The following is a 27650-nucleotide window of genomic DNA, read 5'->3' as shown; positions in this document are numbered from 1 at the left end:
AGGTATGGAGATTGAACGCTTGATTCTTAGTCAAAGAGGTTTCTCTGACTCTGTGATTAATACTATGTTACAGGCTCGTAGATCTGTATCTAGGAAGATATATTGTCTGCAAGTTCCTTGAAAGGACAAATCTCTGCTCTTTCTGTTCTTTTTCATAGAAGGATTGCTATTCTTCCTGATATTCATTGTTTTGTACAAGCTTTGGTTCGTATAAAACCTGTCATTAAGTCAATTTCTCCTCCTTGGAGTTTGAATTTGGTTCTGGGGGCTCTTCAAGCTCTTCCGTTTGAACCTATGCATTCACTGGACATTAAATTACTTTCTTGGAAAGTTTTGTTTTCTTTTGGCCATCTCTTCTGCTAGAAGAGTTTCTGAATTATCTGCTCTTTCTTGTGAATCTCCTTTTCTGATTTTCCATCAGGATAAGGCGGTGTTGCGAACTTCTTTTAAATTTTTACCTAAGGTTGTGAATTCTAACAACATTAGTAGAGAAATTGTGGTTCCTTCATTATGTCCTAATCCTAAGAATTCTAAGGAGAGATCATTGCATTCTTTGGATGTAGTTAGAGCTTTGAAATATTATGTTGAAGCTACTAAGAATTTCCGAAAGACTTCTAGTCTATTTGTTATCTTTTCCGGTTCTAGGAAAGGTCAGAAGGCCTCTGCCATTTCTTTGGCATCTTGGTTGAAATCTTTAATTCATCATGCTTATGTCGAGTCGGGTAAATCTCCGCCTCAAAGGATTACAGCTCATTCTACTAGGTCAGTTTCTACTTCCTGGGCGTTTAGGAATGAAGCTTCGATTGATCAGATTTGCAAAGCAGCAACTTGGTCTTCTTTGCATACTTTTACTAAATTCTACCATTTTGATGTGTATTCTTCTTCTGAAGCAGTTTTTGGTAGAAAAATACTTCAGGCAGCTGTTTCAGTTTGATTCTTCTGCTTATAATTTCAGTTTTCTTCATTATAAGATTTAAACTTTATTTTGGGTGTGGATTATTTTTCAGCGGAATTGGCTGTCTTTATTTTATCCCTCCCTCTCTAGTGACTCTTGCGTGGAAGATCCACATTTGGGTAGTCATTATCCCATACGTCACTAGCTCATGGACTCTTGCTAATTACATGAAAGAAAACCTAATTTATGTAAGAACTTACCTGATAAATTCATTTCTTTCATATTAGCAAGAGTCCATGAGGCCCGCCCTTTTTTGTGGTGGTTATGATTTTTTTGTAGAAAGCACAATTATTCCAATTCCTTGTTTTTTATGCTTTCGCACTTTTTTCTTATCACCCCACTTCTTGGCTATTCGTTAAACTGATTTGTGGGTGTGGTGAGGGGTGTATTTATAGGCATTTTGAGGTTTGTGAAACTTTGCCCCTCCTGGTAGTAATGTATATCCCATACGTCACTAGCTCATGGACTCTTGCTAATATGAAAGAAATGAATTTATCAGGTAAGTTCTTACATAAATTATGTTTTTTTCTCTCAGAAGAGATCCTAGAGGAGGAAAAAGTGACTGCTACAACTCGTGGTAGCAGGTCGGTGAACAGGAACTAACAAACAAAGTGGAAATGCATTAGTTAAAGAAATTTCAAACTAATAAGGCAACATAGAGATGGACCATACATAGAAACACATTTTAGCTATATGTGTAAAAGTGGCTCGTAGTGAAATACAAGGTGAGTTCTAGTCGTTAGAAGATTGAGTCGGAAAAAGTAGAAATAATACTCAGCAAGCAAGGTACCCCCAGAGTACTCCTTCATGTGGTCCGATCTTGATCTGCAGATGGGCTTTTGGCTGCTGTTTTGCTGCATTTGTTGGCGGGTGACCCTACTCCACTCCTGGCGATGGGGTCTCTGCTCCAGGGGAGCTGGGGCAGAATCCTGGATAGACGGAAGCTCTGGAACCTTAATACCCAGTTGTGAGCAAAAAGCTTCCAGATCCTCTGGTGATCTGTAAACTACTGTATTGTTGTCCTTAATGACTTTCAGGCAGAAAGGAATCCCCAGCGGTAGGGGATTTTCATTTCTCTTAGTAGCACTGTAAGAGGTCTGGCTTCTCTTCTTTTGGATAATGTCATTTGGCTCAGGTCTGCAAAGAACTGGAGGGCATGACCCTCAAACGTTATCGGGGCTTGCTTCCTGGCAGCTGATAATATGCACACTTTATCTTTGAAACTGGTAAATCTAAGTATAATATCCCGTGGGGGAGCTGAATCCTTAGGTGGTGGTCGAAGGGCACGGTGGAATCGGTCCAGCTGATAGTCCACAGGGTTTCCATTTTGTTTCTCGCTACCCATGAGCTCATTAAACAATTTTTGTAGAAAAGGCAGCAGGTCCACAGATTTGATAGATTCTGGAACCCCTCGGATCCTAATATTTTGGAGTCTGCCTCTATTATCCAGGTCTTCGACCTGATCCTGCAACTGTTGAATTAAATTAGAATGTTGAGAAGTATGTCTAATTTGTTGGTCTAGCAAACGATCTGTTTGTTCCACATCCTCCTCCAAATGCATTATTCTGTTACCAATCTCATTTATTTCTTTTTTAACTTCAGTAAGACTAGATTTTATCATAGAGCTTACTTAGTTTGTAAAATCTTCTTTTGATGGAAGTGAAAGAATATCTGCTTTTGTGAGGGTATTGTGTTCCTCAGTGTGGCTGTCAGTGTCAGGCTGAGAGTGTGATGATTCAAGTGGAGGAGAAGTGGAGTGTAGCGTAGGGTTCTCCATATTTTTGAAAAAAGAGTGGACCTTTGCAGATGCTGGTGTTGTGCCTTTACTGTTTTTTTGGCTCTGGGCCCTTTCTTTGAAGCCATGAAAGAGCTGAATATATGAAGCTGAGTATAAAGTCAATGCTGGAATGAATAAAGGAATGCTCAGGGTAGGGTTATGGGCTATAAACGGAAACCAGAGCTAATGGTTATTTATCTGAGCTACCAGCAGCCGTGATTATTATTTAGAGAGAATTTGCCTTATCCCAGGTTAGAGATTAAAGATGGCGCTTATATTAAAAACACAACCTTCCTGGGTTATCCACAGTCAATGTGATTGCAGTTCAGTGGTTGATAATGTAACCTCTGTCTAATGTAGGGTGCATTTCAGCATCAGGGAATAGACTATAACATAGCGCAGACAGTGTAGAGGCCATTAGTGTGACACTGAATAAAAGTATTACACTCACATAGTCCAGGTATGGAGCCGCAATCTTTTTATTCTCCTGTTTCCATCTCCGGTACAACTCTCACTCCATCTGTGTCTGTAGTGTGATCGGGTTCTCACCCGGAGTTCGTAGGAGGCCTTGTCCGGGAGTAGAGATAGTTTGAAGCACTTTAGGAGCCGTTTGTGCGCCATGTGGCCTGCCGTTCTGCTCCGCAGATATAAGGTGCCGGTGCTCCGTAGAAACTGGCCAGCTTTGTAGAAAAGTGATCAGCTATGCCCAAGCTGACGTTAGCTGTTAGAATTAGGCAGTGGATCGCACTTCCAAGTCCACATAGCATAGAAAAACACCGACCTCACTTCGTAGCTCTATAAACCTGCGACCATCTTGGTGCAGGCTAGCTCCGCCTCCCCGTTATACCATTTTTTAACTATAGGTGGCAGCAGACAACCAGAAATGCAGTTTCATTATCAATATTGCTAACAGCCTAGTATCTAACCTTTAAAATGTTTATTAAATATACTTTAATTTCCAGTATTAATAAACTTTTCTGGTCAACATATATATCCCATTTAATATAATTGAAAATGTACATTTTGAGATCATTCACAAGTATATTATCAATTTTATGTTAAAATATGCTTATTGGAGTCTCATTCCTTTTCAATATAAATATAGCCCACATCTTTGTAAATCTCTTGATAGTGTTATTTTGAGTGCATGAAAAACACAATTTATATATAATTTCTTGGACAATTTACTGTTTTCTCCTCGGTCTGAAATGAAAGAAACAATGTTATTATTCTGACACAGTTAAACATTTTAGATTGATTATATAGCTACTAAATTCAGCAAATATTTATCTAATATATTACTGTTAGGCATTTTTTTTTCTCAGATTCACAGTTACACATTTTATACCATACTGAGGTATACCTTAACTGAAAATTATACATAAGTTGTGCCTAAAATGAATTTCAAAGTTATAGTATAGACCAGTGTTTTTCAACCAGTGTGCCGTGAGAGATCCTCAGGTGTGCCACGGCAGACTGACAACAGTGTGACATATTTTTTAAACTTTGCTTGTTTTTTTACTCCCAGTGCAGGGGTAGTTTGTAGGAGGCATGGCATAACAGCACAATACATACAGTATGTGTGTGTTTGTGTGTATGTGTATATATATATATGCTGTATTAGGCTACAATGTGTGATTTTGTTAAAATTTTGGGATGGTGGTGTGCCACAGGATTTTTTAATGTAAAAAAGTGTGCCACGGCAAAAAAAAAGGTTAAAAATCACTGGTATAGACATGTGTTCATAATGTGTATTTAGAATTTCCCAGAGACTTTGTGACCTAACATTTGATTGCCAAGTAAGTGTTACTATTTTCCTGAGCTTCAAAGGCTAAGTTTCAAAGAGTCGTTGCAGACAGTGCGACTGATCTCCACATGGGGTCATTACCTATCTGGACTTTTATTATACATAGATTTTGATCTGAGCAAATGTAATTTAGCATATTGACTGGGGAAGGGGGTCTGTTGTGGCCATAGCCCACTCAATTCATGTCAAAGGAGATCTTAGCTGACATAAAATATCAACATTTATTTGATATATATGTAGCTTATTTAATGCTATTCACAGGTACCCTGACAAAGAATATCACCGTTCCTTTATTTTGCATTCATGGACAGAAATCAGTTTGTAGCACCTTCTTTTTGGTCTTGCTACAGCTCCCTAGATCCTTACATAGGTTTGGGTGCTTTTCTTTCAGTCGTCAGAGCCCAGGGAATAGCTGTGGCTCCCTACCTAGACAATATTTTGATTCAAGTCCAATCTTTACCTTTAGTGAATGTTCACACAGCAAAACTACTCTGGTTCCTTTGAAGACATGGCTAGAAAGTTTGTGACGAAGAGTTTGCTCATTCCTCTTACAAGGGTCTCTTTCCTGTGGGTGATCATAGATTTAGCCTCCATAAGACCAACACAAGCTCAAACTGCAGTCTGCTTGCTGGAATTTCCAGTCACTATCCCACACTCCTGTTGCTCAATGCATGGAGGTAGTGGGTCTGATGGTGGCAGTATCCAATGTTTTTTCCATTTGTATGTTTTCATTTGCATCCACTCTAACTATACCTGTTAAGGCAGTGGAATAGAGATCACTTCAACCTGTCTTAATTTAGTTTAGCCTCGTTAGTCAGACAATTTGTCTTGGTGGATATCCCCTATTTCAGCATCTCAGGGGATTGTTTTTTGCATCCATCGTGGGAATTATTCACCACCACGGACGCCAGCTTGTGAGGCTGTGTGGGGGCAGTCTTAGGCTCTCACAGATTTTAAGAAGTTTGGTCATCTCACAAGGGGAAATGGTCTCTCAACCAGAATATTTTCCATCAGCTGTTACATAATTGGGGTCTCCCAGAGATGGCCCTAATGACGTCTCATCTGAACCAAAAACTCTCTATATATTACTCGAGCTTGAGAGATCTTCAGGCGGAATTGATAGATGCTTTAGCATTTCCTTGGTCTTACCATCTAGTTTACCTTTTTCCACCAATTGTGCTTCTACTGAGGGTAATTGCTAGAACAAAGGCTTATCGGCCAGTATTCTTAAGGGTCACATTTCTGCACTTAGTTTTTTTGCATAAGAAACTTGCTTGTCTTTCTGATTTTCAGACACTTATTCAGGCCTATATTAGAAACAGACCTGTTATTAAGCCTATTTCTACTCCATGTAGTTTGAATTTGGTTCTCAGAGTTCTGAAATCTTCCATTTGAGCCTATGTATATGTTGGATATTCAGTTGTTAACTTAGAAGGTTCTGTTTCACCAAATTAGGAGAGTTTCTGAATTGTCATACCTAGTTTTTCGTCAGGACAAAGCAATTTTGCAAACTTCATCCAGTTTTATACCTAAGGTAGTATCTTCAGGGAATATTAACTAGGAAATTGTGGTACCCTTGTTATTTCCTACTCCAAAATCTTCAAAGGAAAGGTTATTACATAATCTGGATGTGGTTAGGGCATTGAAATTCTATTTACAGGCTACTAGGGACTTCTGCCAGTTCTCAAGCTTGTTTGTTTTGTTTCAGGTAAGTGTAAGGGTCAGAATGCCACTTCTGTTTCATTAGCATCATGGTTAGAGTTTGTTTCACGGAACTCTTAAAAAAAATGACTGCACATTTGACTTGGTCTTTTTCTACTTATTGGGCTTTCAAGAATGAGGTTTTCAGTGGAACAAATTTGCAAGACTGCAATTTGATCTTCATTGCATACTTTCACCAAATGTTATAATTTTGATGCGTTTGCTTTGGCAGAGGCAGCTTTTGGAAAGGAGGTCCTTCAGGCGGTAGTTCCTGGTAAATAGGTTCCTGACTTATTTTTGTCCCACCCATTTTTTGTGGACTTCACAGCTTGGGTATTGGTTCCCAACAGTACGGAATCATGGACTCTCACCACCATAAGAAAGAGAAAACATTTAATTTATTCTTACCTGATGATAAATTCCTTTCTCTCTTGGTTGTGAGAGTGTGCAAACCCACCCTTTTTTACCCTAATATCTTTCTTACTTCTTCAAATAAAGATTGTTAGTAGAAAAAAATGGTAGTAGAAGTAAATTTCAAAGTTGTTTAGAATGATATGCTCTGCCTGAATAATGAGAGAAATGTTTTGTGTTTCATGTCCCTTTTAATAGCATGCTCTGTCTGAATCATGAAAGTTGAATTTGACATAAGTATCCCTTTTTCTAAAAATAAGATGACAATGTTTATTAATGAGGAAAGATTTTAGCTTTGGGTTTAACGTTAAATAATGCTTGACTGAAGTTGTTAAGTAGATAATATAAAATGCAGAATATACTGTTATATCAGGAACACGTGGTTAATATTTTTCTTCTTTTTGCTTCTATTTTTAGTGTCCATAGTTTTTGGAATTCCAACAGTGAAGAGAGATAAACAGAGTTACCTAATGGATACTCTAACATCCCTTTTTACCGAGCTGTCGGCCAGTGAAAAAGAAGACTGCGTGGTGGTTGTCTTTATAGCAGAGGTAATACCCAATATGGCACAAGTCATGGGAAGACATACAAATGAGTAAGGGGTCAAGGAAATTTTCTCTTCTATATCTCTGACTTTCTCTCTGACTTTCTCTCCATCCCAAACATACTTTAAACTGTGCCATTCCAAATGTGGAGAATAACTTCCCATTTTGAATCTGTGGTTAAAGGTAATACATTTAATATGCATAAAATATACAAACCCTAATCTTTTATTCATCTCTATTTTTCCAAAGTATAAAGTTTGTATGGCATATGCATCTCCCAGAAAGGAAAAAAAACCTTGAAATTGGTGCAGCTTTTTTTCAGATGGCTTCTCAAACCTGATCAGAGTATCACTGCAAAAACAAAGAAGACAAACAAAACTAGTTTAAGGTAGTATTCAAAATGAATACAAGCTTTGCTAATAGGCAGAGACATACATAAAAAAAATTAAAATCAGCTTATTGCAAGGTAAATATCCACAGGTCTGTTAACCTAACCCCCCCACTTGTAACATCCTTTGGATCACCCCAAAGTCACTCAGCTGTTGACTGGTCCATCTGTCTACATTTTCAGATGTGTACTTAATAGTACATGTGAAAAAAGAGTTGCATTAAAAAATTGCATACAAAATTTTTTTAATTTTAAATGTTCACACTAAAAGTAATAGGCCCTCAATGTTAATAAAACAAAGCCAATAAAAATAGAAATGAATGGGGGGGGGCATAGCTAACATCCATACTAAATGGTCACATCAGACATGAGCTCCGTGCCTGCTAAATCTTTATTTCACTAATATACAGGCTAATTGACCTAGATTCACCAGTGGTCACATCCAATTTTTGCTGTGAGTGTGTAAGACAATTCAGCCCTACTACATCGCTCCTGGCCTACATTACAACACTAAGAGTGCCAGTTGGAGCGTTCTCTGTAGAGGCCTTCTCTGAGTTTTGCAGCGGTCCCTTGCTGACAGTACAGCACTCCGGAGGGTTGGGGCTCCACTCCGGAGTTGTGGCATATCCTCTAACAGGCCTCCCACATTGCACCCAGCCTGCATCAGAACACCGTGAGGACTAGTTGGAGTGTTTTCCCTAGAGGCCTTCTTCAATTTTCGCAGCGGTCCCTTGCTGACAGCACAGTACTCCGGAGGGTTGGGGCTCCACTCCGGAGCTGTGGAATTTCCTCTTTTAGGCTGCTTGAAAGGACGCAGGTGGCTACCAGTTATAGTGAGAGGCTACAGTTGCACCCCTAGTCCTGAGAAGCCGCCTTAACAGCAGCCACGCTAAAAGGCATTCCCTGGAACCTTTGAAATACTTCACCGCGACACACAGGTTTACTGGTGCTTTCTTTCAAAAAACGAAAACGGGACTACGGACTCACACAACGACCTATTCTACTTGGGTGAGAAATTCTGAACTTTTATTTTTCTTTGCATATCCAGCTTACGAAGTGGCGCGAATGGCAGCCATTATGATAACTATTTAAACTGTACATACTTGACTGGCAGAGACCCTATTCATCGAACGTGAAAAGTTAACTTACTTAAGCACTGAGCTAGATAACACACTTGTGCTGGGACTTTTACCATCAGTCTTTATAGATTACCTGTAGGGCGCTAATTGAGCCAGGATTTTGCATAAACAGGCTGCAGCCATTATGAAGGTGTAAAAGTGACTGGGATTAGGTGCCCTCCCCTTATCATACGTGAATACATATCTGGTTGAGATCCACGCATTTGCTTTTTCTTTTCTCAGTTCTACCTTGTTTTTATACTGGGAGGGTTTTTGCTAGGGTCTCCTTTAGAGACATAAGCTGATACCTAGGCACATTGGTTTCTTACAGTTGTATGATGTCGCAGCCCTCAGAAAACAGAAATAAATCAACAACCAGGTCCAGGAACTCTGTTGCGGTTCATTTTAAACCCAGGGAACCTACTACTTCTAAGGGCTCATTGTCCTTGCACTCCTATCAGGATAGACCTGATAGAAACGAACTGCCTTTATCCCAACCAATAGAGGACGAGATGGAGTTGTCTGTGGGTTCAGACATTGTCGACACCCTGACCAAAAGGCTTAATGATCTACAAGATAATTTGACCTCTACAATTAAATGCTCAGTGGCAGATCTCAAAAAGGAGTTAGTTGAAATGGCAGAGAGGACTGAGGCACTTGAACGTAAGCAAGAAGACCTTGCAATTGAGCAACAGAATATCATTGCGCACTCCCATAATCTTGCAGACTACGTCTCTGAACTGGAGCAGAAGGTGGCAGACCTGGAGGACAGGTCACGCCGAAATAATGTAAGATTTCAAGGGATTTCTGAGGAGATTTTACAAGCTGATTTGGAGACCTATGTTACAAATTTCTGTTTTTCTCTGGCTCCGCCTTCAACTCCCACTGATATGTTGATTGACAGGGTGCACAGGCTCCCCAGAGGTAGGAATGCTAAGGACAAACCCAGAGATGTAATAGCTAGGTTTCATTTTTTCACCTACAAGGAACAGCTTATGAGAGCAGCTTTCGCTAAACCTCAACTCCCTGAGCTCCTCCAGCATATTCAGGTATTCCCTGATTTGTCTCAGTTCACCCTCCAAAAGAGAAGCACTTTCCGTCAACTCACCCAATCTCTTCGGTCCCAAGGATTAAAATACAGATGGGGTTACCCAACTAAATTAATCATTCACAAAGAGGTTACCCTATTCACAGTCCCCTGCCAAGGGTGAAGAGCTCCTCAAGAAATGGGACCAATCTGGAGGCCATAAAGACCTACTGGCTCATCATGGCTGAGACCCACGGCGGAACAATGGAACCCTCTTCCACAGCACCTCCCTGTGGGCAAAAGAAATCCGACCTCCAGAGACTCCTCTCCTGGATAGTTTGATAAGTATATAGAAGATAAGATATACCCTGCTGCGGATATTTCTGATGTATCTTTGCATTCCCTGACTCTAACGATGCTCTTTTCTTGTTAAGGAACTTGATTTACTTGTTACGAGTCCTTTGTAGAAGTTGACATGTAACGCTTGGTGTGGACTATATCCTAAAACTACACCAAGGACTTAATTCTGGCTCTTTAATGTTCTAATATGCCTTTGAATGTTGTTCCCTGCCCAATTATTTCTCTGTGGGACAGGATGGCACACTGTTTGCACATCTACTCGGCTTTATGGCCCTCTAGATAAAGGTGAGGTGTTGTTGTGTCCCACCTGGAAATTGGCTAACTCTGATGTACTGCCATTGTTCTTTCTAACATAGAAACATAGTTATTGACGGCAGATAAGAGCTATAGGCCCAGCAAGTCTGCCCAATATTACCTAACAGTATAAACTTATCTAATTTTTAGGATACCCTTATGCTTGTCCGATGCATTTTTAAAGTCCCCCACAGTGTTTGTCGCTACTACCTCTTGAGGAAGTTTACTCCATAAATCAATCACTCTTTCTGTAAAGAAGTGCTTCCTAAAATTACTCCTGAATCTACTACCCTTTAGCTTGAGCTCATAACCCCTTGTTCTTGAATTTTCCCTTTTATGTAAAATACCCACAGCCTCAGTTTTACTAAACCCTTTAATGTACTTGAAAGTTGCTATCATATCACCTCTCTCCCTTCTCTCCTCTAAGCTATACATATTTAGGTCATTGAGCCTATCCTGGTAAGCTTTATTTTTTAGACCATGTACCATTTTGATAGCCCTCCTTTGCACAGATTCAAGTTTGTCAATATCCTTCTGAAGATATGGCCTCCAGAACTGCACACAATACTCAAGATGAGGCCTAACTAATGATCTATAAAGTGGCATACTATTTCTGCTGCAAATACCTCTACCAATACATCCAAGCATTCTGCTAGCCTTACTCGCTGCATTACTACATTGTTTACTAAGTTTTAAATCTTCTGAAATAATAATTCCCAAGTCCTGTTCCTCATCTGTAACAGTCAGTAAAGTGTCATTGAGTCTGTAATTAACATTTGGATTTTTCTTCCCTAAATGCAGTCCAATCCCAGTTGTTTGTCCAATCCTCCCTCCAATTGTTGTATATCACTTCTCATTTTGTCTACCACCCCTGGAACATCCACTCTGTTACAAATTTTTGTATCATCTGCAAAGAGACATACTTTCCCCTGTAGCCCTTTGCTGATATCGCAGATAAATATGTTAAACAAAACATGCCCCAGAACTGACCCCTGAGGAACACCACTAGTAACAGCCCCCTCTGCTGAATGAACTCCATTTACTAAGACACTTTGTTTTCTGTCCTTAAGCCAGCATTCCACCCAGTTCACAATTTTTGAATCTAGACCAAGGAGATAAAGTTTGTGAATTAGTTTGTGTGGGACGGTGTCAAGTGCTTTGCTGAAATCTAGATATGCTACATCAACTGCTCCACCCTTGTCTAATACTTTTGTTACGTAATCAAAGAAGTCAATTAATTAGTTTAACATGATCTCCCTGAAGTAAAACCATGCTGATTTTGGTCCTCTAAATTGTTTGTCTTTATGTAAGTCATAATTCTTTCTTTTAAGAGGCTTTCCATTAATTTGCATAAATAAATTGCTCAGTGTGCCTAGAGGGATATGGCTGCACCTCACTGACGAGGCCCACAATAGGCCGAAACGTACGTCTGGGGTTTTGCTGTTCTCTCGTTCAGAGAAGAATTGCCTGGTATTTCGGGGCTGGACTGTACTGTGAAGTCAGGATCAGACTGATATGCTTCAGGAAAGTTTTTCTTTGTGAAAGGCACATGTTGAGCAAAAAGAAGCTGCTTCTTGGGTGGTAACTAGCCATAGAACAAGCTATTATGCTATTGTTCGTTTCCAGGTTGAGTGCTTCTCTCTTTTTATTTATGCTTTCCATTAATTTCCCTACTACTGAAGTTAAACTAACTGGCCTGTAATTGCCAGATTCTTCTCTACTGCCCTTTTTATGAAGAGGTATTACATTTGCTATTCTCCAATCATCTGGGACAGCTCCTGTTAATAGTGACTGATTAAACAGATCAGTTAATGGGACAGTTAGCACTTATCAAAGCACTGACACATTTATTGTATATACCTGCCAAATTCTATATGGACCCCCAGGAGTTTCTCCTCCACTCTCTTTTACAATTATATATATGTCCAATGTTAATTATGTTCTTTTGTTTAGGTTGTACTAGATCTAGGCCTCTCCTGAGTTATAATCTGAGAGTAGATTGTTAATTATTTACACTTTCCAGTACAGTACAATGATTTTAGGCGATAGGGGGAGACTTGTCCACATGTTAATTGTTCTTGACACCGTACACCTACTAACAAATATACACAGAGATTATGAGTTTTGCGGTAACAGGGGTGCGTTGCTAACAAGCATTTTTTTTTCACCGCTCAATGCTGGTATTACAGGTTTTTTTAAAACCCGGCGTTAGCCGCAAAAAGGTGAGCGTAGAGCAAAATTTAGCTCCACATCTCACCTCAATACCAGTGTTGCTTACGGTAGCGGTGAGCTGCTAAAACGTGCTCATGCACGATTTCCCTTAGGAATCAATGGGGCAGAATCGGCTGAAAAAAAACCTAACACTTGCAAAAAAGCAGCGTTCAGCTTCTAACGCAGCCCCATTGATTCCTATGGGGAAATAAGTTTATGTTAAGTTATGTCTACACCTAACATGAACACCGAGTCTAAACACCCCTAATCTTGCACTTATTAACCCCTAATCTGCCGCCCCTGACATCGCCGACACCTGCATAATATTAACCCCTAATCTGCAGCTCCGGACACCGCCGCCACCTACATTATACTTATGAACCCCTAATCTGCTGCCCCCAACATCGTCGACACCTACTTTTTTTATTTATTAACCCCTACTCTGCCGCTGTCAATGTCGCCGCCACCTAACTACACTTATTAACCCCTAATCTGCCTCTGCCAACATCGCCGCCACTATTATAAAGATATTAACCCCTAAATCTAAGTCTAACCCTAACCCCACCAAACTTAAATATAATTTAAAATAATGTAAATAAAATTACTACAATTAAATAAATTATTCATATTTAAAACTAAATACTTACCTATAAAATAAACCCTAAGCTAGCTACAATATAACTAATAGGTACATTGTAGCTAGCTTACGGTTTATTTTTATTTTACAGGCAACTTTGTATTTATTTTAACTAGGTAGAATAGTTATTAAATAGTTATTAACTATTTAATAACTTCCTAGTTAAAATAAGTATAAATTTACCTGTAAAATAAACCCTAACCTAAGTTACAATTACACCTAACACTACACTATCATTAAATAAATTAACTAAATTACCTACAATTAATTACAATTAAATAAAATAAACTAAAGTACGAAAACCCCCCCCCACTATATTACATAAAAAAATAAAATAATTACAAGAATTTTAAACTAATTACACCTACTCTAATCCCCCTAATAAAATAAAAAGCCCCCCAAAATAATAAAAATCCCTACCCTATACTAAATTACAAATAGCCCTTAAAAGGGCTTTTTGCGGGGCATTGCACCAAAGTAATCAGCTCTTTTACCTGTAAAAAAAAAAAAAAAAATACAATACAATACCCCTCCAACATTAAAACCCACCACCCACACACCCAATCCTACTCTAAAACCCACCCGATCCCCCCTTAATAAAACCTAACACTACCCCCTTGAAGATCACCCTACCGTGAGACGTCTTCACCCAGCCGGGCACAAGTGGTCCTCCAGAGGGGCAGAAGTCTTCATCCGATCCGGGCAGAAGAGGACCTCCAGACGGACAGAAGTCTTCATCCAGGCGGCATTGTTACGGTTACCCTTAGTCTCGCTGAGAGATGGACCGCTTAGTAGCCTGGATCCCTATTGCTAAAGAGGGGAGAAGCTGCTTTCCATAGTATTCTATATGAGTCTCGCAAATATAGAATAATCTCCCTTAGCTGCAGTACAGCTAGGATACCCTTCTGCCCACAAAAACAAGTCAACGCTGCGATTGAGGGTCAAAACAAGAACTCAGGACTGGGATGCCCAGCCTGCTTTTTATTAAGGTTACATGCACACAGGGCACTCCCAGGGGGAGAGGGGGGGAAGCACAAAATCCCCCATCACACATTTAGATAGAGAGCACTGTCCTTTGACAGGCCACAATAGGATTACAGTACTTAAGATAACAAGTTTACAAGTTCATCTTATCAATTAGCAGTCTGGCTCCAGAGGTGATTAGACAATAGTTTCTAAAAGCTGAAAAAAAAGAGTTAACTCTTTATGAAATGAAACTTGTTACGGTTTTCTTGGAGCCCTTCTTAGGCGCTGGCTTGCTGGTTCAGGCATTGCTGCTGGGAAATAAGCTTTTCACAACAAAATAACTAATGCTTCTGTAACATTGCTCCCTTTCTGTGGAACACTCTGGCAGACACGGTCTGACCCCTTTTCGGGGCAGACTAAGGCTGTCCAGACCGCTGGTTATGCGGGGCTGAGGTCGGTTTGTCTGGACAACCCGTCGGCGTTGCCATTCTGTTTCCCAGGTCTGTAAGTAATGGTGAAATTGAAGGTTTGCAACGATAAGCTCCAACGTAATAGCCTGCCGTTATCTCCAGAGACCCGGTTCAGCCACACCAACGGGTTATGGTCGGTGACCAGAGTGAACTCCTGACCATATAAATAGGGAGTCAATTTCTTTAATGCCCACACCAAAGCCAAACACTCCTTTTCGACCGCTGCATAGCTGACTTCGCGGGGCAGGAGCTTCCGGCTGATGTAGGCAACTGGATGCTCCCCTCCATCTTCGCCTACTTGGCTGAGGACGGCTCCCAGCCCGAACATGGAAGCATCGGTATGGACGATAAAACGTTTGTTAAGGGCTGGGGCCGCCAAGACAGGAGCGTTAATTAGAGCATTTTTGAGAGCCTGGAAAGCCGTTTCACAGTGGGGAGACCACAGGACCTGTCGAGGTAAGTTCTTCTTGGTCAAGTCAGTCAGGGGTTTGGCAAGTGTGCTGTAGTCTGGTACGAACCGTCTATAGTACCCTGCCGTGCCCAGGAAGGCTAGGACCTGAGTCTTAGTGATGGGGGTGGGCCAATTGGCGACAGCTTCTATTTTGGCCGGCTCTGGTCGCTGCTTTCCACACCCCACCCGGTGACCCAGGTACTGTACCTCGGCCATCCCAAAGTGGCATTTTTCTGGCTTCAGAGTCAGGCCAGCAGCCCGGATCTGATCCAGAACCATTCCCACATGAGCTAAGTGGTCCTCCCAGGACTCACTGTGGATCGCTATGTCGTCCAGGTAGGCGCAAGCAAAACTCTGGAAGCCATCCAGGAGCCTATCCACCAAGCGCTGGAATGTAGCTGGGGCATTCTTCATCCCAAACGGCATTACCCTAAACTGATATAAGCCGAATGGGGTGACGAATGCTGACTTGGGGATAGCCTCCGGGGCCAGGGGAATCTGCCAGTAACCTTTGCAGAGGTCAATAGTGGTCAGGTAATTTCCCCTGGCTATACGATCGAGTAGCTCGTCTACCCTGGGCATAGGGTAAGCGTCCGTCACGGTATTTTCATTGAGCCTCCGATAGTCTACGCAGAACCGGGTGGTCCCATCTTTCTTGGGCACCAAGACAACTGGGGAGGCCCAGGGACTATCGGAGGGCTCAATTACCCTGAGCTGGAGCATCTCATCGATCTCCTTCTTCATTCCTGTCCTAACTGCTTCGGGGATTCGGTACGGAGCCTGGCGCAAGGGAGCTTGTCCCGGAGTATCTACCTGGTGGGTGGTTAAAGTAGTGTACCCTGGCTTCGGGGAGAAGGTGAGGTGTTTGGACTGGAGGAGTTGGTTGAGCTGCTCCCTTTCAGTGGGGCTAAGTCGGTCCCCTATCTGAACCTGCGCCACTATACCTGTGGGGAGGCTCTTTTCTAATAGGTCTGGAATGGGTAAACTGTCGGGGTCTTCCTGAGGGGAACAACATATGGCCGTCACGTTCTCTGGTCGCTCAAAATATTCCTTGAGCATGTTTACATGGAATGTCTTTCTAAGATTGTTGTCGTGGCAGCTAGCTATCACATAAGTGGTGTCTCCCCTTTTCTCTACGATCTGGTAGGGACCCTGCCAGGACGCCTGCAATTTGTCTGTCTTCACCGGCTTAAGTACTAACACCTTTTGTCCTATGGTGAAGATTCTCTTTCGGGCCCCCCGATCGTACCATACTTTCTGTCTTCTCTGGGCCAACTGGAGATTAGCCCGCACGGATTTGGCTAATTGCTCCATTCGGTCCCTGAGTTCCAGCACGTATGGCACAATTGGGACACCGTCAGCCTCCATCTCTCCCTCCCAGTGCTCCCGGATCAGGTTTAGGGGTCCCCGTACCTTTCTTCCGTAGAGCAACTCGAAGGGAGAGAACCCTGTCGTTTCCTGGGGCACCTCCCGATAAGCAAATAGGAGGTGCGGCAGGAAGCGTTCCCAGTCTCGGTATTCCTGAGTGAACGTCTTGAGCATTTGCTTGAGGGTCCCATTGAACCTCTCACACAGCCCGTTCGTCTGGGGGTGGTATGGGGAGCTTAGGAGGGACTTAATTTTGCAAACCTGCCAGAGTTGTTGGGTCAATTCAGCCGTAAATTGGGTGCCTCGGTCGGATAGGATTTCTTTTGGAAATCCTACCCGGGAGAACACCTGTACTAGTGCATTCGCTACCGTATCCGCTTGTATGTTGGATAGGGCGACAGCCTCTGGGTACCTGGTAGCGTAGTCCACTACGGTAAGAATGTATCGCTTACCGGAGGGACTAGGGGTAGCCAGTGGTCCCACTAGGTCAATAGCAACCCGGCTGAAGGGTTCCTCTACAATGGGCATATTTACTAGCTGGGCTTTAGGGTGATCGCCTCGCCTTCCTACTCGTTGACACACATCGCAGGTGTTACAGTAAGTTCTAACGTCAGCGTGCACCCCTGGCCAAAAGAACGTGTGAGTAATGCGGTGTAGGGTACGGGTAACGGCTAGGTGGCCTGCTAAGGGGATGTCGTGGCCTATTTTGAGGATTTCTTGACGGTATTTGTGGGGCACTACCAGCTGTCGCCTACGCTGTCCCCTTTTCTCTGTCCAGCGGTATAGTTTCCCTTTTTCCCATAAGAATGTTTCGTTATCTGCCCCGCCCCCTCCGGTCTCTGCTCGTTCCCGGTACTTTTGTAAGGTCGGGTCAGTCTTAGACTCTGCCTCGAAAGCATCTGGGGTGTCCCAGGGTATGGGGCCTAACCTGTCAGGCAAGGTCGGGGTAGGTCTTACCTGTGTCTCCCGCACTGGTGAAAGCTCTCGCTCCGTCCGGGCTTGGGCCCGTGTAGTCACTGGGTCCGCCTCGTTGTTGCATACTGGAGCATAGGCAGAAGTCATGGGGCCCAAATCGTTGCCCAGTAGTACTTCGGCAGGTAAATTATCCATTAGGCCCACGTTCACAGCCCCCTTTCCCGCTCCCCAATCAAGATACACTTTAGCTGTTGGAATTTTGTACACATCCCCCCCCGCCACTCTAACAGCCACAGTCTGTCCGGATCGCTTGTGCTCTGGCACCAAATGACTCTGTACCAGCGTGATAGTAGCCCCTGTGTCTCGCAATCCCTCGGTAGATCGCCCCTCGAGCCATACCCTCTGCCGATGGTGCTGGCGGTTATCTGAGGCAGCATATACAGGGTCTGCCTCGTGAAGCGGCCCCACATATCCCTCCATAGGGGCCTCTTGGTTAACACAGAGGGCCCGGGCCGGACGATAGGACCCAGAGGGGTCATTGTAATTCCTGGGTGTCTGGTGCGTATTAAGGGGGCAGCTAGCCATGAAATGCCCTGGTTGCTTGCATCGGTGGCAAGTCGGTCTGGGACGCTCAGAGCTGTTATTGGGTGGTCCTGAGTGTCGGACGGGCCCTGTGGGCACCGGGGCTCGGAATTCAGCACGAGGGGGTGCACGGTAAACCTCTCTGGGTTCGACCCGTGCTGGAGCTCGGTAGTTCATGGGTTCGTGAAGACGGGAGTCATAATGTTCATCGGCCAATTTGGCTGCTTCTTCTAAGGTAGAAGGCCGCCTGTCTCGCAGCCATTCCTTCCCTTGCTGTTCCATGCCATTATAAAAATGTTCTAAGAGAAACAATTGTAAAATTTCCTCCCCAGTCACCGCTTTACTTCCGCTCAGCCAGTGATTTGCCGCTCTCCGCATTCGGTGCGCCCATTCCATATGGGTATCGTTAGGCTTCTTTTCCGTGCCCCGAAACTGTCGGCGATACGTGTCCGGAGTTACAGCGTACCGTCGCAACAGTGTCTCCTTAACTAGCTCATACTGTGTCACTTCCTCAGCACCCAGAGTACGAAAGGCTTCCAGGGCTCGCCCGGATAGTTTCCCAGACAATATCGTGGGCCACTCTCTGTTGGGAATCTGGTGCAGGGCACATTGCCTTTCGAAGTCCGCCAAATATTCATCAATCCCTGTCTCGCTCTCTAGGAAGGGTCGAAATGCCGCATAGGGTATCTTGGGCCTCCCAGCATTTTCGACAGGGATGATTACCTGCGGGGCTTCAGCATTGCGGTGTGCGTTCGCTAGGTTGAGTTCGTGGGCTCTAGTCTCTCGTATATCCTCGTCCGCCTCCGCCATCAACTGCTGTACCAATTCCATTGAGGGGTTCGGCCCGTATAATGAGAGCCTTTCCCGAACAATCCTGGTTTTTTCGTCACTAATCGTGGTCGGTGTTTCCGCCATTGTGAAGCTCTGATCCAGTTCGGTCAATTCTGCGATCAGCTCTCTCCTCGGCCGGTTGCTGGCGTACCCCCCTCTGCTTTCAAGTAAATCCTTTAGGGTTGTACGCTTCAATTTTTCGTAAGCGCTCTCCATCCGTTCTGTACCTCTCCTAGGAAATCCAGGAAAATCCCGCCGCTGCCGCCAAATGTTACGGTTACCCTTAGTCTCGCTGAGAGATGGACCGCTTAGTAGCCTGGATCCCTATTGCTAAAGAGGGGAGAAGCTGCTTTCCATAGTATTCTATATGAGTCTCGCAAATATAGAATAATCTCCCTTAGCTGCAGTACAGCTAGGATACCCTTCTGCCCACAAAAACAAGTCAACGCTGCGATTGAGGGTCAAAACAAGAACTCAGGACTGGGATGCCCAGCCTGCTTTTTATTAAGGTTACATGCACACAGGGCACTCCCAGGGGGAGAGGGGGGGAAGCACAAAATCCCCCATCACACATTTAGATAGAGAGCACTGTCCTTTGACAGGCCACAATAGGATTACAGTACTTAAGATAACAAGTTTACAAGTTCATCTTATCAATTAGCAGTCTGGCTCCAGAGGTGATTAGACAATAGTTTCTAAAAGCTGAAAAAAAAGAGTTAACTCTTTATGAAATGAAACTTGTTACGGTTTTCTTGGAGCCCTTCTTAGGCGCTGGCTTGCTGGTTCAGGCATTGCTGCTGGGAAATAAGCTTTTCACAACAAAATAACTAATGCTTCTGTAACAGGCATCTTCTATCTTCATCCATCCAGAGCGGAGCGGGTCCATCTTGAAGCCAGCCAACGCGGAGCATCCATCCAGACCGACGACTACACGACGAATGACGGTTCCTTTAAATGACGTCATCCAAGATGGCGTCCCTTGAATTCTGATTTTCTGATAGGATTCTATCAGCCAATCAGAATTAAGGTTGGATCAGCCAATAGGATTTTTCCTATCAGCCAATAGGATTGAGCTTGCATTCTATTGGCTGATTGGAACAGCCAATAGAATGCAAGCTCAATCCTATTGGCTGATTGCATCAAGATGGACCCACTCCACGCCGGATGGATGAAGATAGAAGATGCCGCCTGGATGAAGACTTCTGCCTGTCTGGAGGTACTCTTCTGCCCGGAGCAGATGAAGACTTGTTCCCCTCTGGAGGACCACTTGTGCCCGGCTGGGTGAAGACGTCTCATGGTAGGGTGATCTTCAAGGGGGTAGTGTTAGGTTTTATTAAGGGGGGATTGGGTGGGTTTTAGAGTAGGATTGGGTGTGTAGGTGGTGGGTTTTAATGTTGGGGTGGTATTGTATTTTTTTTTACAGGTAAAAGAGCTGATTACTTTGGGGCAATGCCCTGCAAAAAGCCCTTTTAAGGGCTATTTGCAATTTAGTATATGGTAGGGATTTTTATTATTTTGGGGGGCTTTTTTATTTTATTAGGGGGATTAGAGTAGGTGTAATTAGTTTAGTTTAAAATTCTTGTAATTTTATTTTTTTCTGTAATTTAGTGGTTTTTTTTTCGTACTTTAGTTTAATTTAATTGTAATTAATTGTAAGTAATTTAGTTAATTTATTTAATGATAGTGTAGTGTTAGGTGTAATTGTAACTTAGGTTAGGGTTTATTTTACAGGTAAATTTGTACTTATTTTAACTAGGAAGTTATTAAATAGTTAATAACTATTTAACTATTGTACCAAGTTAAAATAAATACAAAGTTGCCTGTAAAATAAAAATAAACCGTAAGCTAGCTACAATGTAACTATTAGTTATACTGTAGCTAATATAGGGTTTATTTTATAGATAAGTTTTTTTTTTTAAATAGGAATAATTTAGTTAATGATAGTAATTTTATTTAGTTTTATTTAAATTATATTTAAGTTGGGGGGGTTAGACTTAGGTTTAGGGGTTAATAAATTTAATATAGTAGCGGCGACGTTGGGGGCGGCAGATTAGGGGTTAATAAATGTAGGTAGGTGTCTGCGATGTTAGGGATGGCAGATTAGGGGTTAATAAAATTTAACTAGTGTTTGCGAGGCGGGAGTGCGGCGGTTTAGGGGTTAATATATTTATTAAAGTGGCTGCGAAGTTCCGGTCGGCAGATTAGGGGTTAAAAACTTTATTTAAGGGTTTCCGATGCGGGGGGCTCGGTTTAGGGGTTAATAGGTAGTTTATGGGTGTTAGTGTACTTTTTAGCACTTTAGTTAAGAGTTTTATGGCACAGCGTTAGCCCATAAAACTCTTAACTTCTGACTTTTAAATGCGGTAGGAGTCTTGACAGGAGAGGGTCTACCGCTCACTTCTTCCAAGACTCGTAATACTGGCGTTATGCAAGTCCCATTGAAAAGATAGGATGCGCAATTTACGTAAGGGGATTTGCGGTAAGCTTGAGACACGGAAAAAAAGTGAGCGGTACACCTGTACCTGCCAGACTCGTAATACCAGCGGGCGTTAAAAAACAGCGTTGGGACCTCTCAACGCTGCTTTCTAAGGCTAACGCAAGACTCGTAATCTAGCCGATGCTTTTTAGGCCTCACTTAATGTATAGACCTGCTAAGTTCTATATGGACCACCGGGAGTCTCTAATTACTTTCTACTACAGTTAGATATACATCTGTTAAATGTTAGTTATGTTCATTTGTTTAGGTTGTGCTAGATTTAGGCCTCTCCTGAGTTATAATCTGAGAGTAACCTGTTAATTATTTAAACTTTCCAGTACAGTACAATGCTTTAAGACGATAGGAGGAGACTTAACACATGTTAAATGTTCTTGATTCTACTCACATATATACTTTCTAGGCCTCACTCTTCCCTATGCTGGACACCATTGGGCTTATACGTTGTGGCAACTGATACGCTAACAAAACTACTTCAGACATTGAGCCTTCTCTTCCTGTTTCTTTTCTCTTGGATCTCACATGCACATCACATAGGGGTGGGCACCACCTTTAATCCCCTATTTTGCACTCTCTACACTAAACTCAATCACACATAGTTCCATACATCTTGTGGGTCTATACTTTTACTTCTTCTCCATATACGCTTTCTCTCTAATTCTCTTCATATATGTATAACTCTACGGCCCGGTCTGTGCGGCATCTCTTCCTCCCCCCCAATCATATTTCAAGTTTATGGATGTAAACTTATGGATCTTTAAGAATCCCTTCCTTATTTATTTACTGTGCACTTGCTCAATTGATCCTCTGTGGCAAACAAGCCACACCTTATCCTATGATCTGAAGTCTCTGTATCTCATTTTTCACTTCTAACTTCAATCTCCCTTTCTACTTTTTTTTTTTTTTTCTCCCCTATGGCGACCTCACTCAGGTTCCTGACCTTAAACGCAAAGGGCCTGAACACTCCTACTAAGCGTAGTTTACTGACTGCATATGGTAGGAAACTCAGAGTTTTATTTATTCAAAAGACCCTACAAATCGTCTGACTGTAGATCAGACTCGACCCTACAAATCGTCTCTGTATTCAGACTATATGACAGCTTCATATATTGATAAAATTAGAGGAGTAGCTATCCTACTACATAAAGATTTACAATTTGATCAAATATACTTAGAAAAAGACTTTGATGGTAGATTCATCATCTGTGTCTGCAAGATCAACAATAGACTATATACCCTAGTTAACCTTTATGCCCCGAATCAACAACAAACCCAGTTTATTAAAAATGTCTTGGACAAGGCTAAATTGGTCAGACAAAGCCATATTGTAGTTGGGGGAGATTTTAATACTGTATGGGACCCTGCACTTGACAAAAAACTCAAACTATGTAAAACTATAGATCGTTAAACGAATTCCTCAGCCGCCAAATTTAGGTCTATTTCCATGCGACATGAACTTTATGATGTCTGGAGGTCTTGTCATCCTGGGGATAAAGATTATACCCTTTTTTCCAACCCACATCAGACATACTCCAGGCTATATTATTTTTTCTTGGACTCTAGACTTATTAATGAGGTTGCTGACTCTCGTATACACACACATTCGTGGTCAGATCATGATGCAGTTACCTTTGATATATCCTCCTCTTTAGTTCCTAAGGGTGGCCATACGTGGAGGCTTCCGAGTTAACTCTGGGAGGAACCGGGCTTTAGAGACTCTCTTACTAGCATACTCACTAAATTTATTAAATTCAATAAACCTGGCCAAACCTCTTTACAAACTATATGGACGGCACTAAAAGCGTTCATTCGAGGGTTTTGTATCTCTGATATGGCTAAATATAGAAAGAAAAGGGGGGGGGCCCTTAGGTCAATTAGCTGCAAATTTGAGAAAACTAGAAAAAATTAACAGAAATAATCCTATCACTCAAACCTCTGATGAAATCACCGCTCTCCGGCGACAAATTCTCAAATTAGAATCAGATAGGGTTAAAGCTAATTTGGCGAGGTTCAAACAGCTTATGTATTTCAAAGGCAAATGAGCTCTTGGCCAGGAAACTCAACACCAGAGATGCTCTCTCCAGGATTCAAGCCCTGGAAATAGATGGATCCAAAATTTTTGCACCTGAAGCTATTGGTAACGCCTTGGCCGATTATTATTATAAGCTCTATAATCTTGTAGAATCAGAAAGCCTTGATACCCCTTCTCCAGGCCTGATACAAGGATTCCTTGGAACCCTCAGGCTACCTACACTCTCTGAGAACTTGCAGATTTCCCTTTTAAGGTCATTCACTGTCAGAGATTTACAATGTCATTAAGCAGCTTAAACCCAATAAAACCATTGATGGCTTTACAGGGACTTTTTATAAAACGTTTAGACAACACTTAGCACCTCTTCTGTGCTCTCTATCCACAGAGGTGGCAGAACTAGGCAGATTTTCAAGGGAATTCCTTGAGGCGTCAATTATTACGATCCCTAAGCCAAATAAGGACCCTCTATATTGCGCCAGCTATAGGCCTATTTCGTTAATAAACCTGGATTAAAGATCTACTCCAAATTACTTCCCTCCATTCTACAGATAGACCAAGTCGGCTTCACTTACGATAGACAAGGCCCTGATAACACATGCAAATTGCTCCAGGTATTTGCTGAATCGGCTAAATTACGAGTCCCCATCGTAGCCCTCTCACTTGACGCTGAAAAAGCATTTGACAGGGTGCGTTGGGACTATCTCTGGCAGGTTTTAAAGTCATTTGGCTTCCCCCCACAGTTCATCACAATTGTCCAAGCCCTGTATTCTGTCCCATTCACAACAATTAAGGGAGTAGGTTTCCAATCCAGAGCCTTCTCCATAACGAATGGTACCCGTCAAGGCTGTCCTCTTTCCCTCTTGATTTTTGCCTTGGCTATGGAACCCCTGGCCCAAGAACTCAGACTCTCCCAGAAAATAGAAGGGTCACAATAGGTGGTTGCACTGAAAAGATTGCCCTCTTTGTAGATGACCTGACCATTCTACTAACCAACCCGGGTTCTTCAACCTTGACATTTTTTGGTACTCTTAGCCTTATGTTATAAAGTTAACATCCTTAAAACTGAAGCCCTGGCGATTAACTTAGATACCGACACTCTAACTAATCTTAAAACTAGTTTCCCCTTTGAGTGGAATACTGATTTGATCAAACACTTGGAAATATTTCTAGGCCCTGACATCTCTAAAGTCATTCGGCGTAATTTTGAGCTGCTGATTGAGGAAATTAAAAAACTTCTTAGTAGGTGGGAATTCAGAGAAATGTATTGGATGGGATGCATTGCCACTCTGAAAATGGCCATCCTACCTAAGATCCTATACTTATTTAGATGTATCCCCCACACGATTCTGAAAACGTATCTTTCTCAAATTCATTTTCTATTTATTAAGTATGTGTGGAAAGGCAAATTGCTGAGAGTAGACAATCGCACCCTTCAATTGCCATACTCCAAAGGGGGCATAGCATTTCCTAACATTTACCTTTACCATGACGCCACCCGCTTAACTCATATTGCTGGATGGAGCAACAACGTAGAAAAACCAGCATGGTATCTTCTTGAGGCAGCTCTTCTTCCTAGGGATCTTAAACCAAGTGACCTGATCTGGATACCCAAACACAGGCTAACTGATTTGTCACTTACGAATAGTAACATTTTAGACAATTTGCCATGCTTGGCATCGACTTAGACATCATAGGGGAATTGCTCCACACCCCTCACTTATCCATGGTCTTCATGGGCTACTGAAATGCCTTCCAGACATCCATATATCCGCGTTGACCTCTTGGAATTTTGTAAATGTAAGTGATCTTTACAACAAAACAAGTTACTCACCGCTAAGCTAAGCAAATTGTAGACCTAGTGGTTCCGGCTCCCAGTGGCTTCTGTTTGAATGCTATAGACTACTGGGCTTTTGTCAGGTGTGGGGGTTTCCAAAGACAAACTTGAGAGAATGCACTAACTGGGAAAAACACTGGAAAATGGGGAGCAAATTAATTAAACCACTCACAAACCATTACTTAGCCTTGTTCAATGACTACAGTGAAAGCATACCCTGGCAAATCAAAGCCTGGGGCCAAGAGATGAATATCTCGATTTCGTCTCTGGACGTTGAACCCGCAACTACTATGTCTAAACACACTATGCACTGCACTACATATCTAGAGACGTACTCTAAGGTCCTCCTAAAATGGTACCTGACTCCCCAGAAATTGTCCAAGATATATCCTACGGCTTACCCTTTCTGTTGGAGAGAATGTGGACAGCTTGGTTCGGATCTCCATATATGGTGGACATGTCTTAAGATTGCCACCCTCTGGAGACAGGCCTTCTCTCTACTCTCTGACTTAGGCATGATACTACCTCTAAACCCGGACCTTGCTCTCCTATGTATTGGACTTCAAGACTTTCAGAAACCCCAAAAAGCCCTAGGAGTCATAATTCTGACTGCAGTTAAGGTGTGCATAGCCAGATCTTGGAAACAGTTTGAGGCCCCAAATATTGATCAGATCATTCAATTAACTGACTACTTAGCCTCCATGGAGAGGGGCTTCTTCAATGGGATTGACCATATGGACAAATAATGGGCAATCTAGGATGTATGGTTTCAGTTAGGAACCCCACTTGAACCTCACAGGGTGGTCTACACTCCCTCCTAACCCTTTGTCGCTGATCGCCCCATTCCCTTCCCCCCTCCTTTTTTTTTCTCCCTTTCTCCTCTTTCCCCCCCCCTTCCTTCTCCCTTTGATCATAAGACTTGATTGCTCGGATTTCTCTCCCAGTGGAGGTGGCTACCTTCTTTGGCCGCTCCCATTTGGGTCTTTTACAACAGTTTGAATTGTTATGTTTATCTATTTGTGCCATCCAGAAAATGTAAAATAATAAGGAATACTGTACTATTTTGTGTATTGTATATGTGGTATTATATTTCCTTAATAAAAAAAAAAACAATTAAAAAAAAAAATAGCAATGAATAAAATGTAAATAGAAGTTGAAAGTGAAAAATAATAAAAATGTATATAATATAGAGAGGCATAAAATGCTAGGAGAATGTATGTTATATTTCTACAAAATCCATGTCAGTCTAGCCCTACATGTAAAGAACATTTTCTAGATATGCTATACTGTATATTAAAGGGATACTGAACCCAAATTTTATTTTTTCGTGATTCAGATAGAGCATGCAATAATCATTTTTTCTTCATTCTCTTGCTCTCTTTATTTGAAAAAGAAAGTTCAGAACCCTGGACAGCAATTGTTTATTGATGAATGAATTTATCCACCAATCAGCAAGAACAACCCAGTTTGTTCACCAAAAATGGGCCGGCATCTAAACTTACATTCTTGCTTTTCAAATAAAGATACCAAGAGAATAAAGAACATTTATTAATAGGTGTAAATTAGAAATTGCTTAAAATTGCATGCTGTATCTGAATCACAAAAGAAAAAAAAGTTGGTTCAGTGTCCCTTTAAGTAGCCATACGTACAATAAGATGACACAATCTCCATATATTAAATAAAAGCTTTATAAATCTAGATCAATATTCAAGCCCTGTGGTTGGAACACTTCCTACCTTCCTGATACAATATGTTTCAAGCTGTGACAATTTAGAGTCTGGTGATCTAGGACATTAGGTAAAAAAATCTATTCCACTAAGCTTTCTTGTAATTCTATTATGACAGATGCTAAAATGGTCTGGTACACGCTATGTTTGGTCAGGGAGCCAGTTATATTATTAAAATGTTCATATATCCTGTACTTCAACGTTCTGCTATTTCTTCCTATGTATATTAAATTAAATTTGCATGTTAACTGACATACAGGGCTAGATTACGAGTGGCACACTAACAGTGGCGCACAAGCGATAAAGGGTTTATTGCAGCTCTTTGGGCGGGACAGAAAAAGTGTGCATATTACGAGTGGAAAGTAAATGAGTTTGTTGAGCACAATTGAATTTAAAGGGACTATCTACTCTTGAATTGTTATTGTTTAAAAATATAGTTAATCCCTTTATTACTTATTTCCCAGCTTTGTTTAACCAACACGGTCATATTAACCTTTTAACACCATTAGAACGTTGCATTCCGTCCAAATTTTGCTGGGCTCTAGTCCTAACCGCTTGGCTTTCCTGAAGCCGCTGGCGCTTCTCTGATGGGATCGGTCTGAAGGGCGTGCCTAGCATCATGGGGACACCCCCTGACGCGATCCCATCATTGAAATCTCGTGATCACGTGCACGATTGCAAGATTTCAATTTGTTTACATCGGAACAGTTGTTCCGATGTAGACACGTTAACACCAGCACGAAAGGGTT

At 42.1% G+C, this 27650-nt stretch overlaps 1 protein-coding gene across 1 annotated transcript in view; it reads left to right on the top strand.

Moving 5' to 3' along the window:
• MGAT4D (MGAT4 family member D) overlaps positions 1 to 27650 on the top strand; it is a 559080-nt gene that overhangs the window by 201270 nt on the left and 330160 nt on the right. Inside the window, exon 4 of the mRNA XM_053703693.1 lies at positions 7069 to 7202. Coding sequence (XP_053559668.1) covers positions 7069 to 7202 — 134 coding nt within the window. The remainder of the gene's footprint in view (positions 1 to 7068; positions 7203 to 27650) is intronic.

This window comes from Bombina bombina, chromosome 2 (genome assembly GCF_027579735.1).
Source record: "Bombina bombina isolate aBomBom1 chromosome 2, aBomBom1.pri, whole genome shotgun sequence".
NCBI classification, from domain to species: domain Eukaryota; kingdom Metazoa; phylum Chordata; class Amphibia; order Anura; family Bombinatoridae; genus Bombina; species Bombina bombina.
Note: the sequence above shows the minus strand (reverse complement) of the source record. Positions and strands in the feature narration are given on the sequence as shown.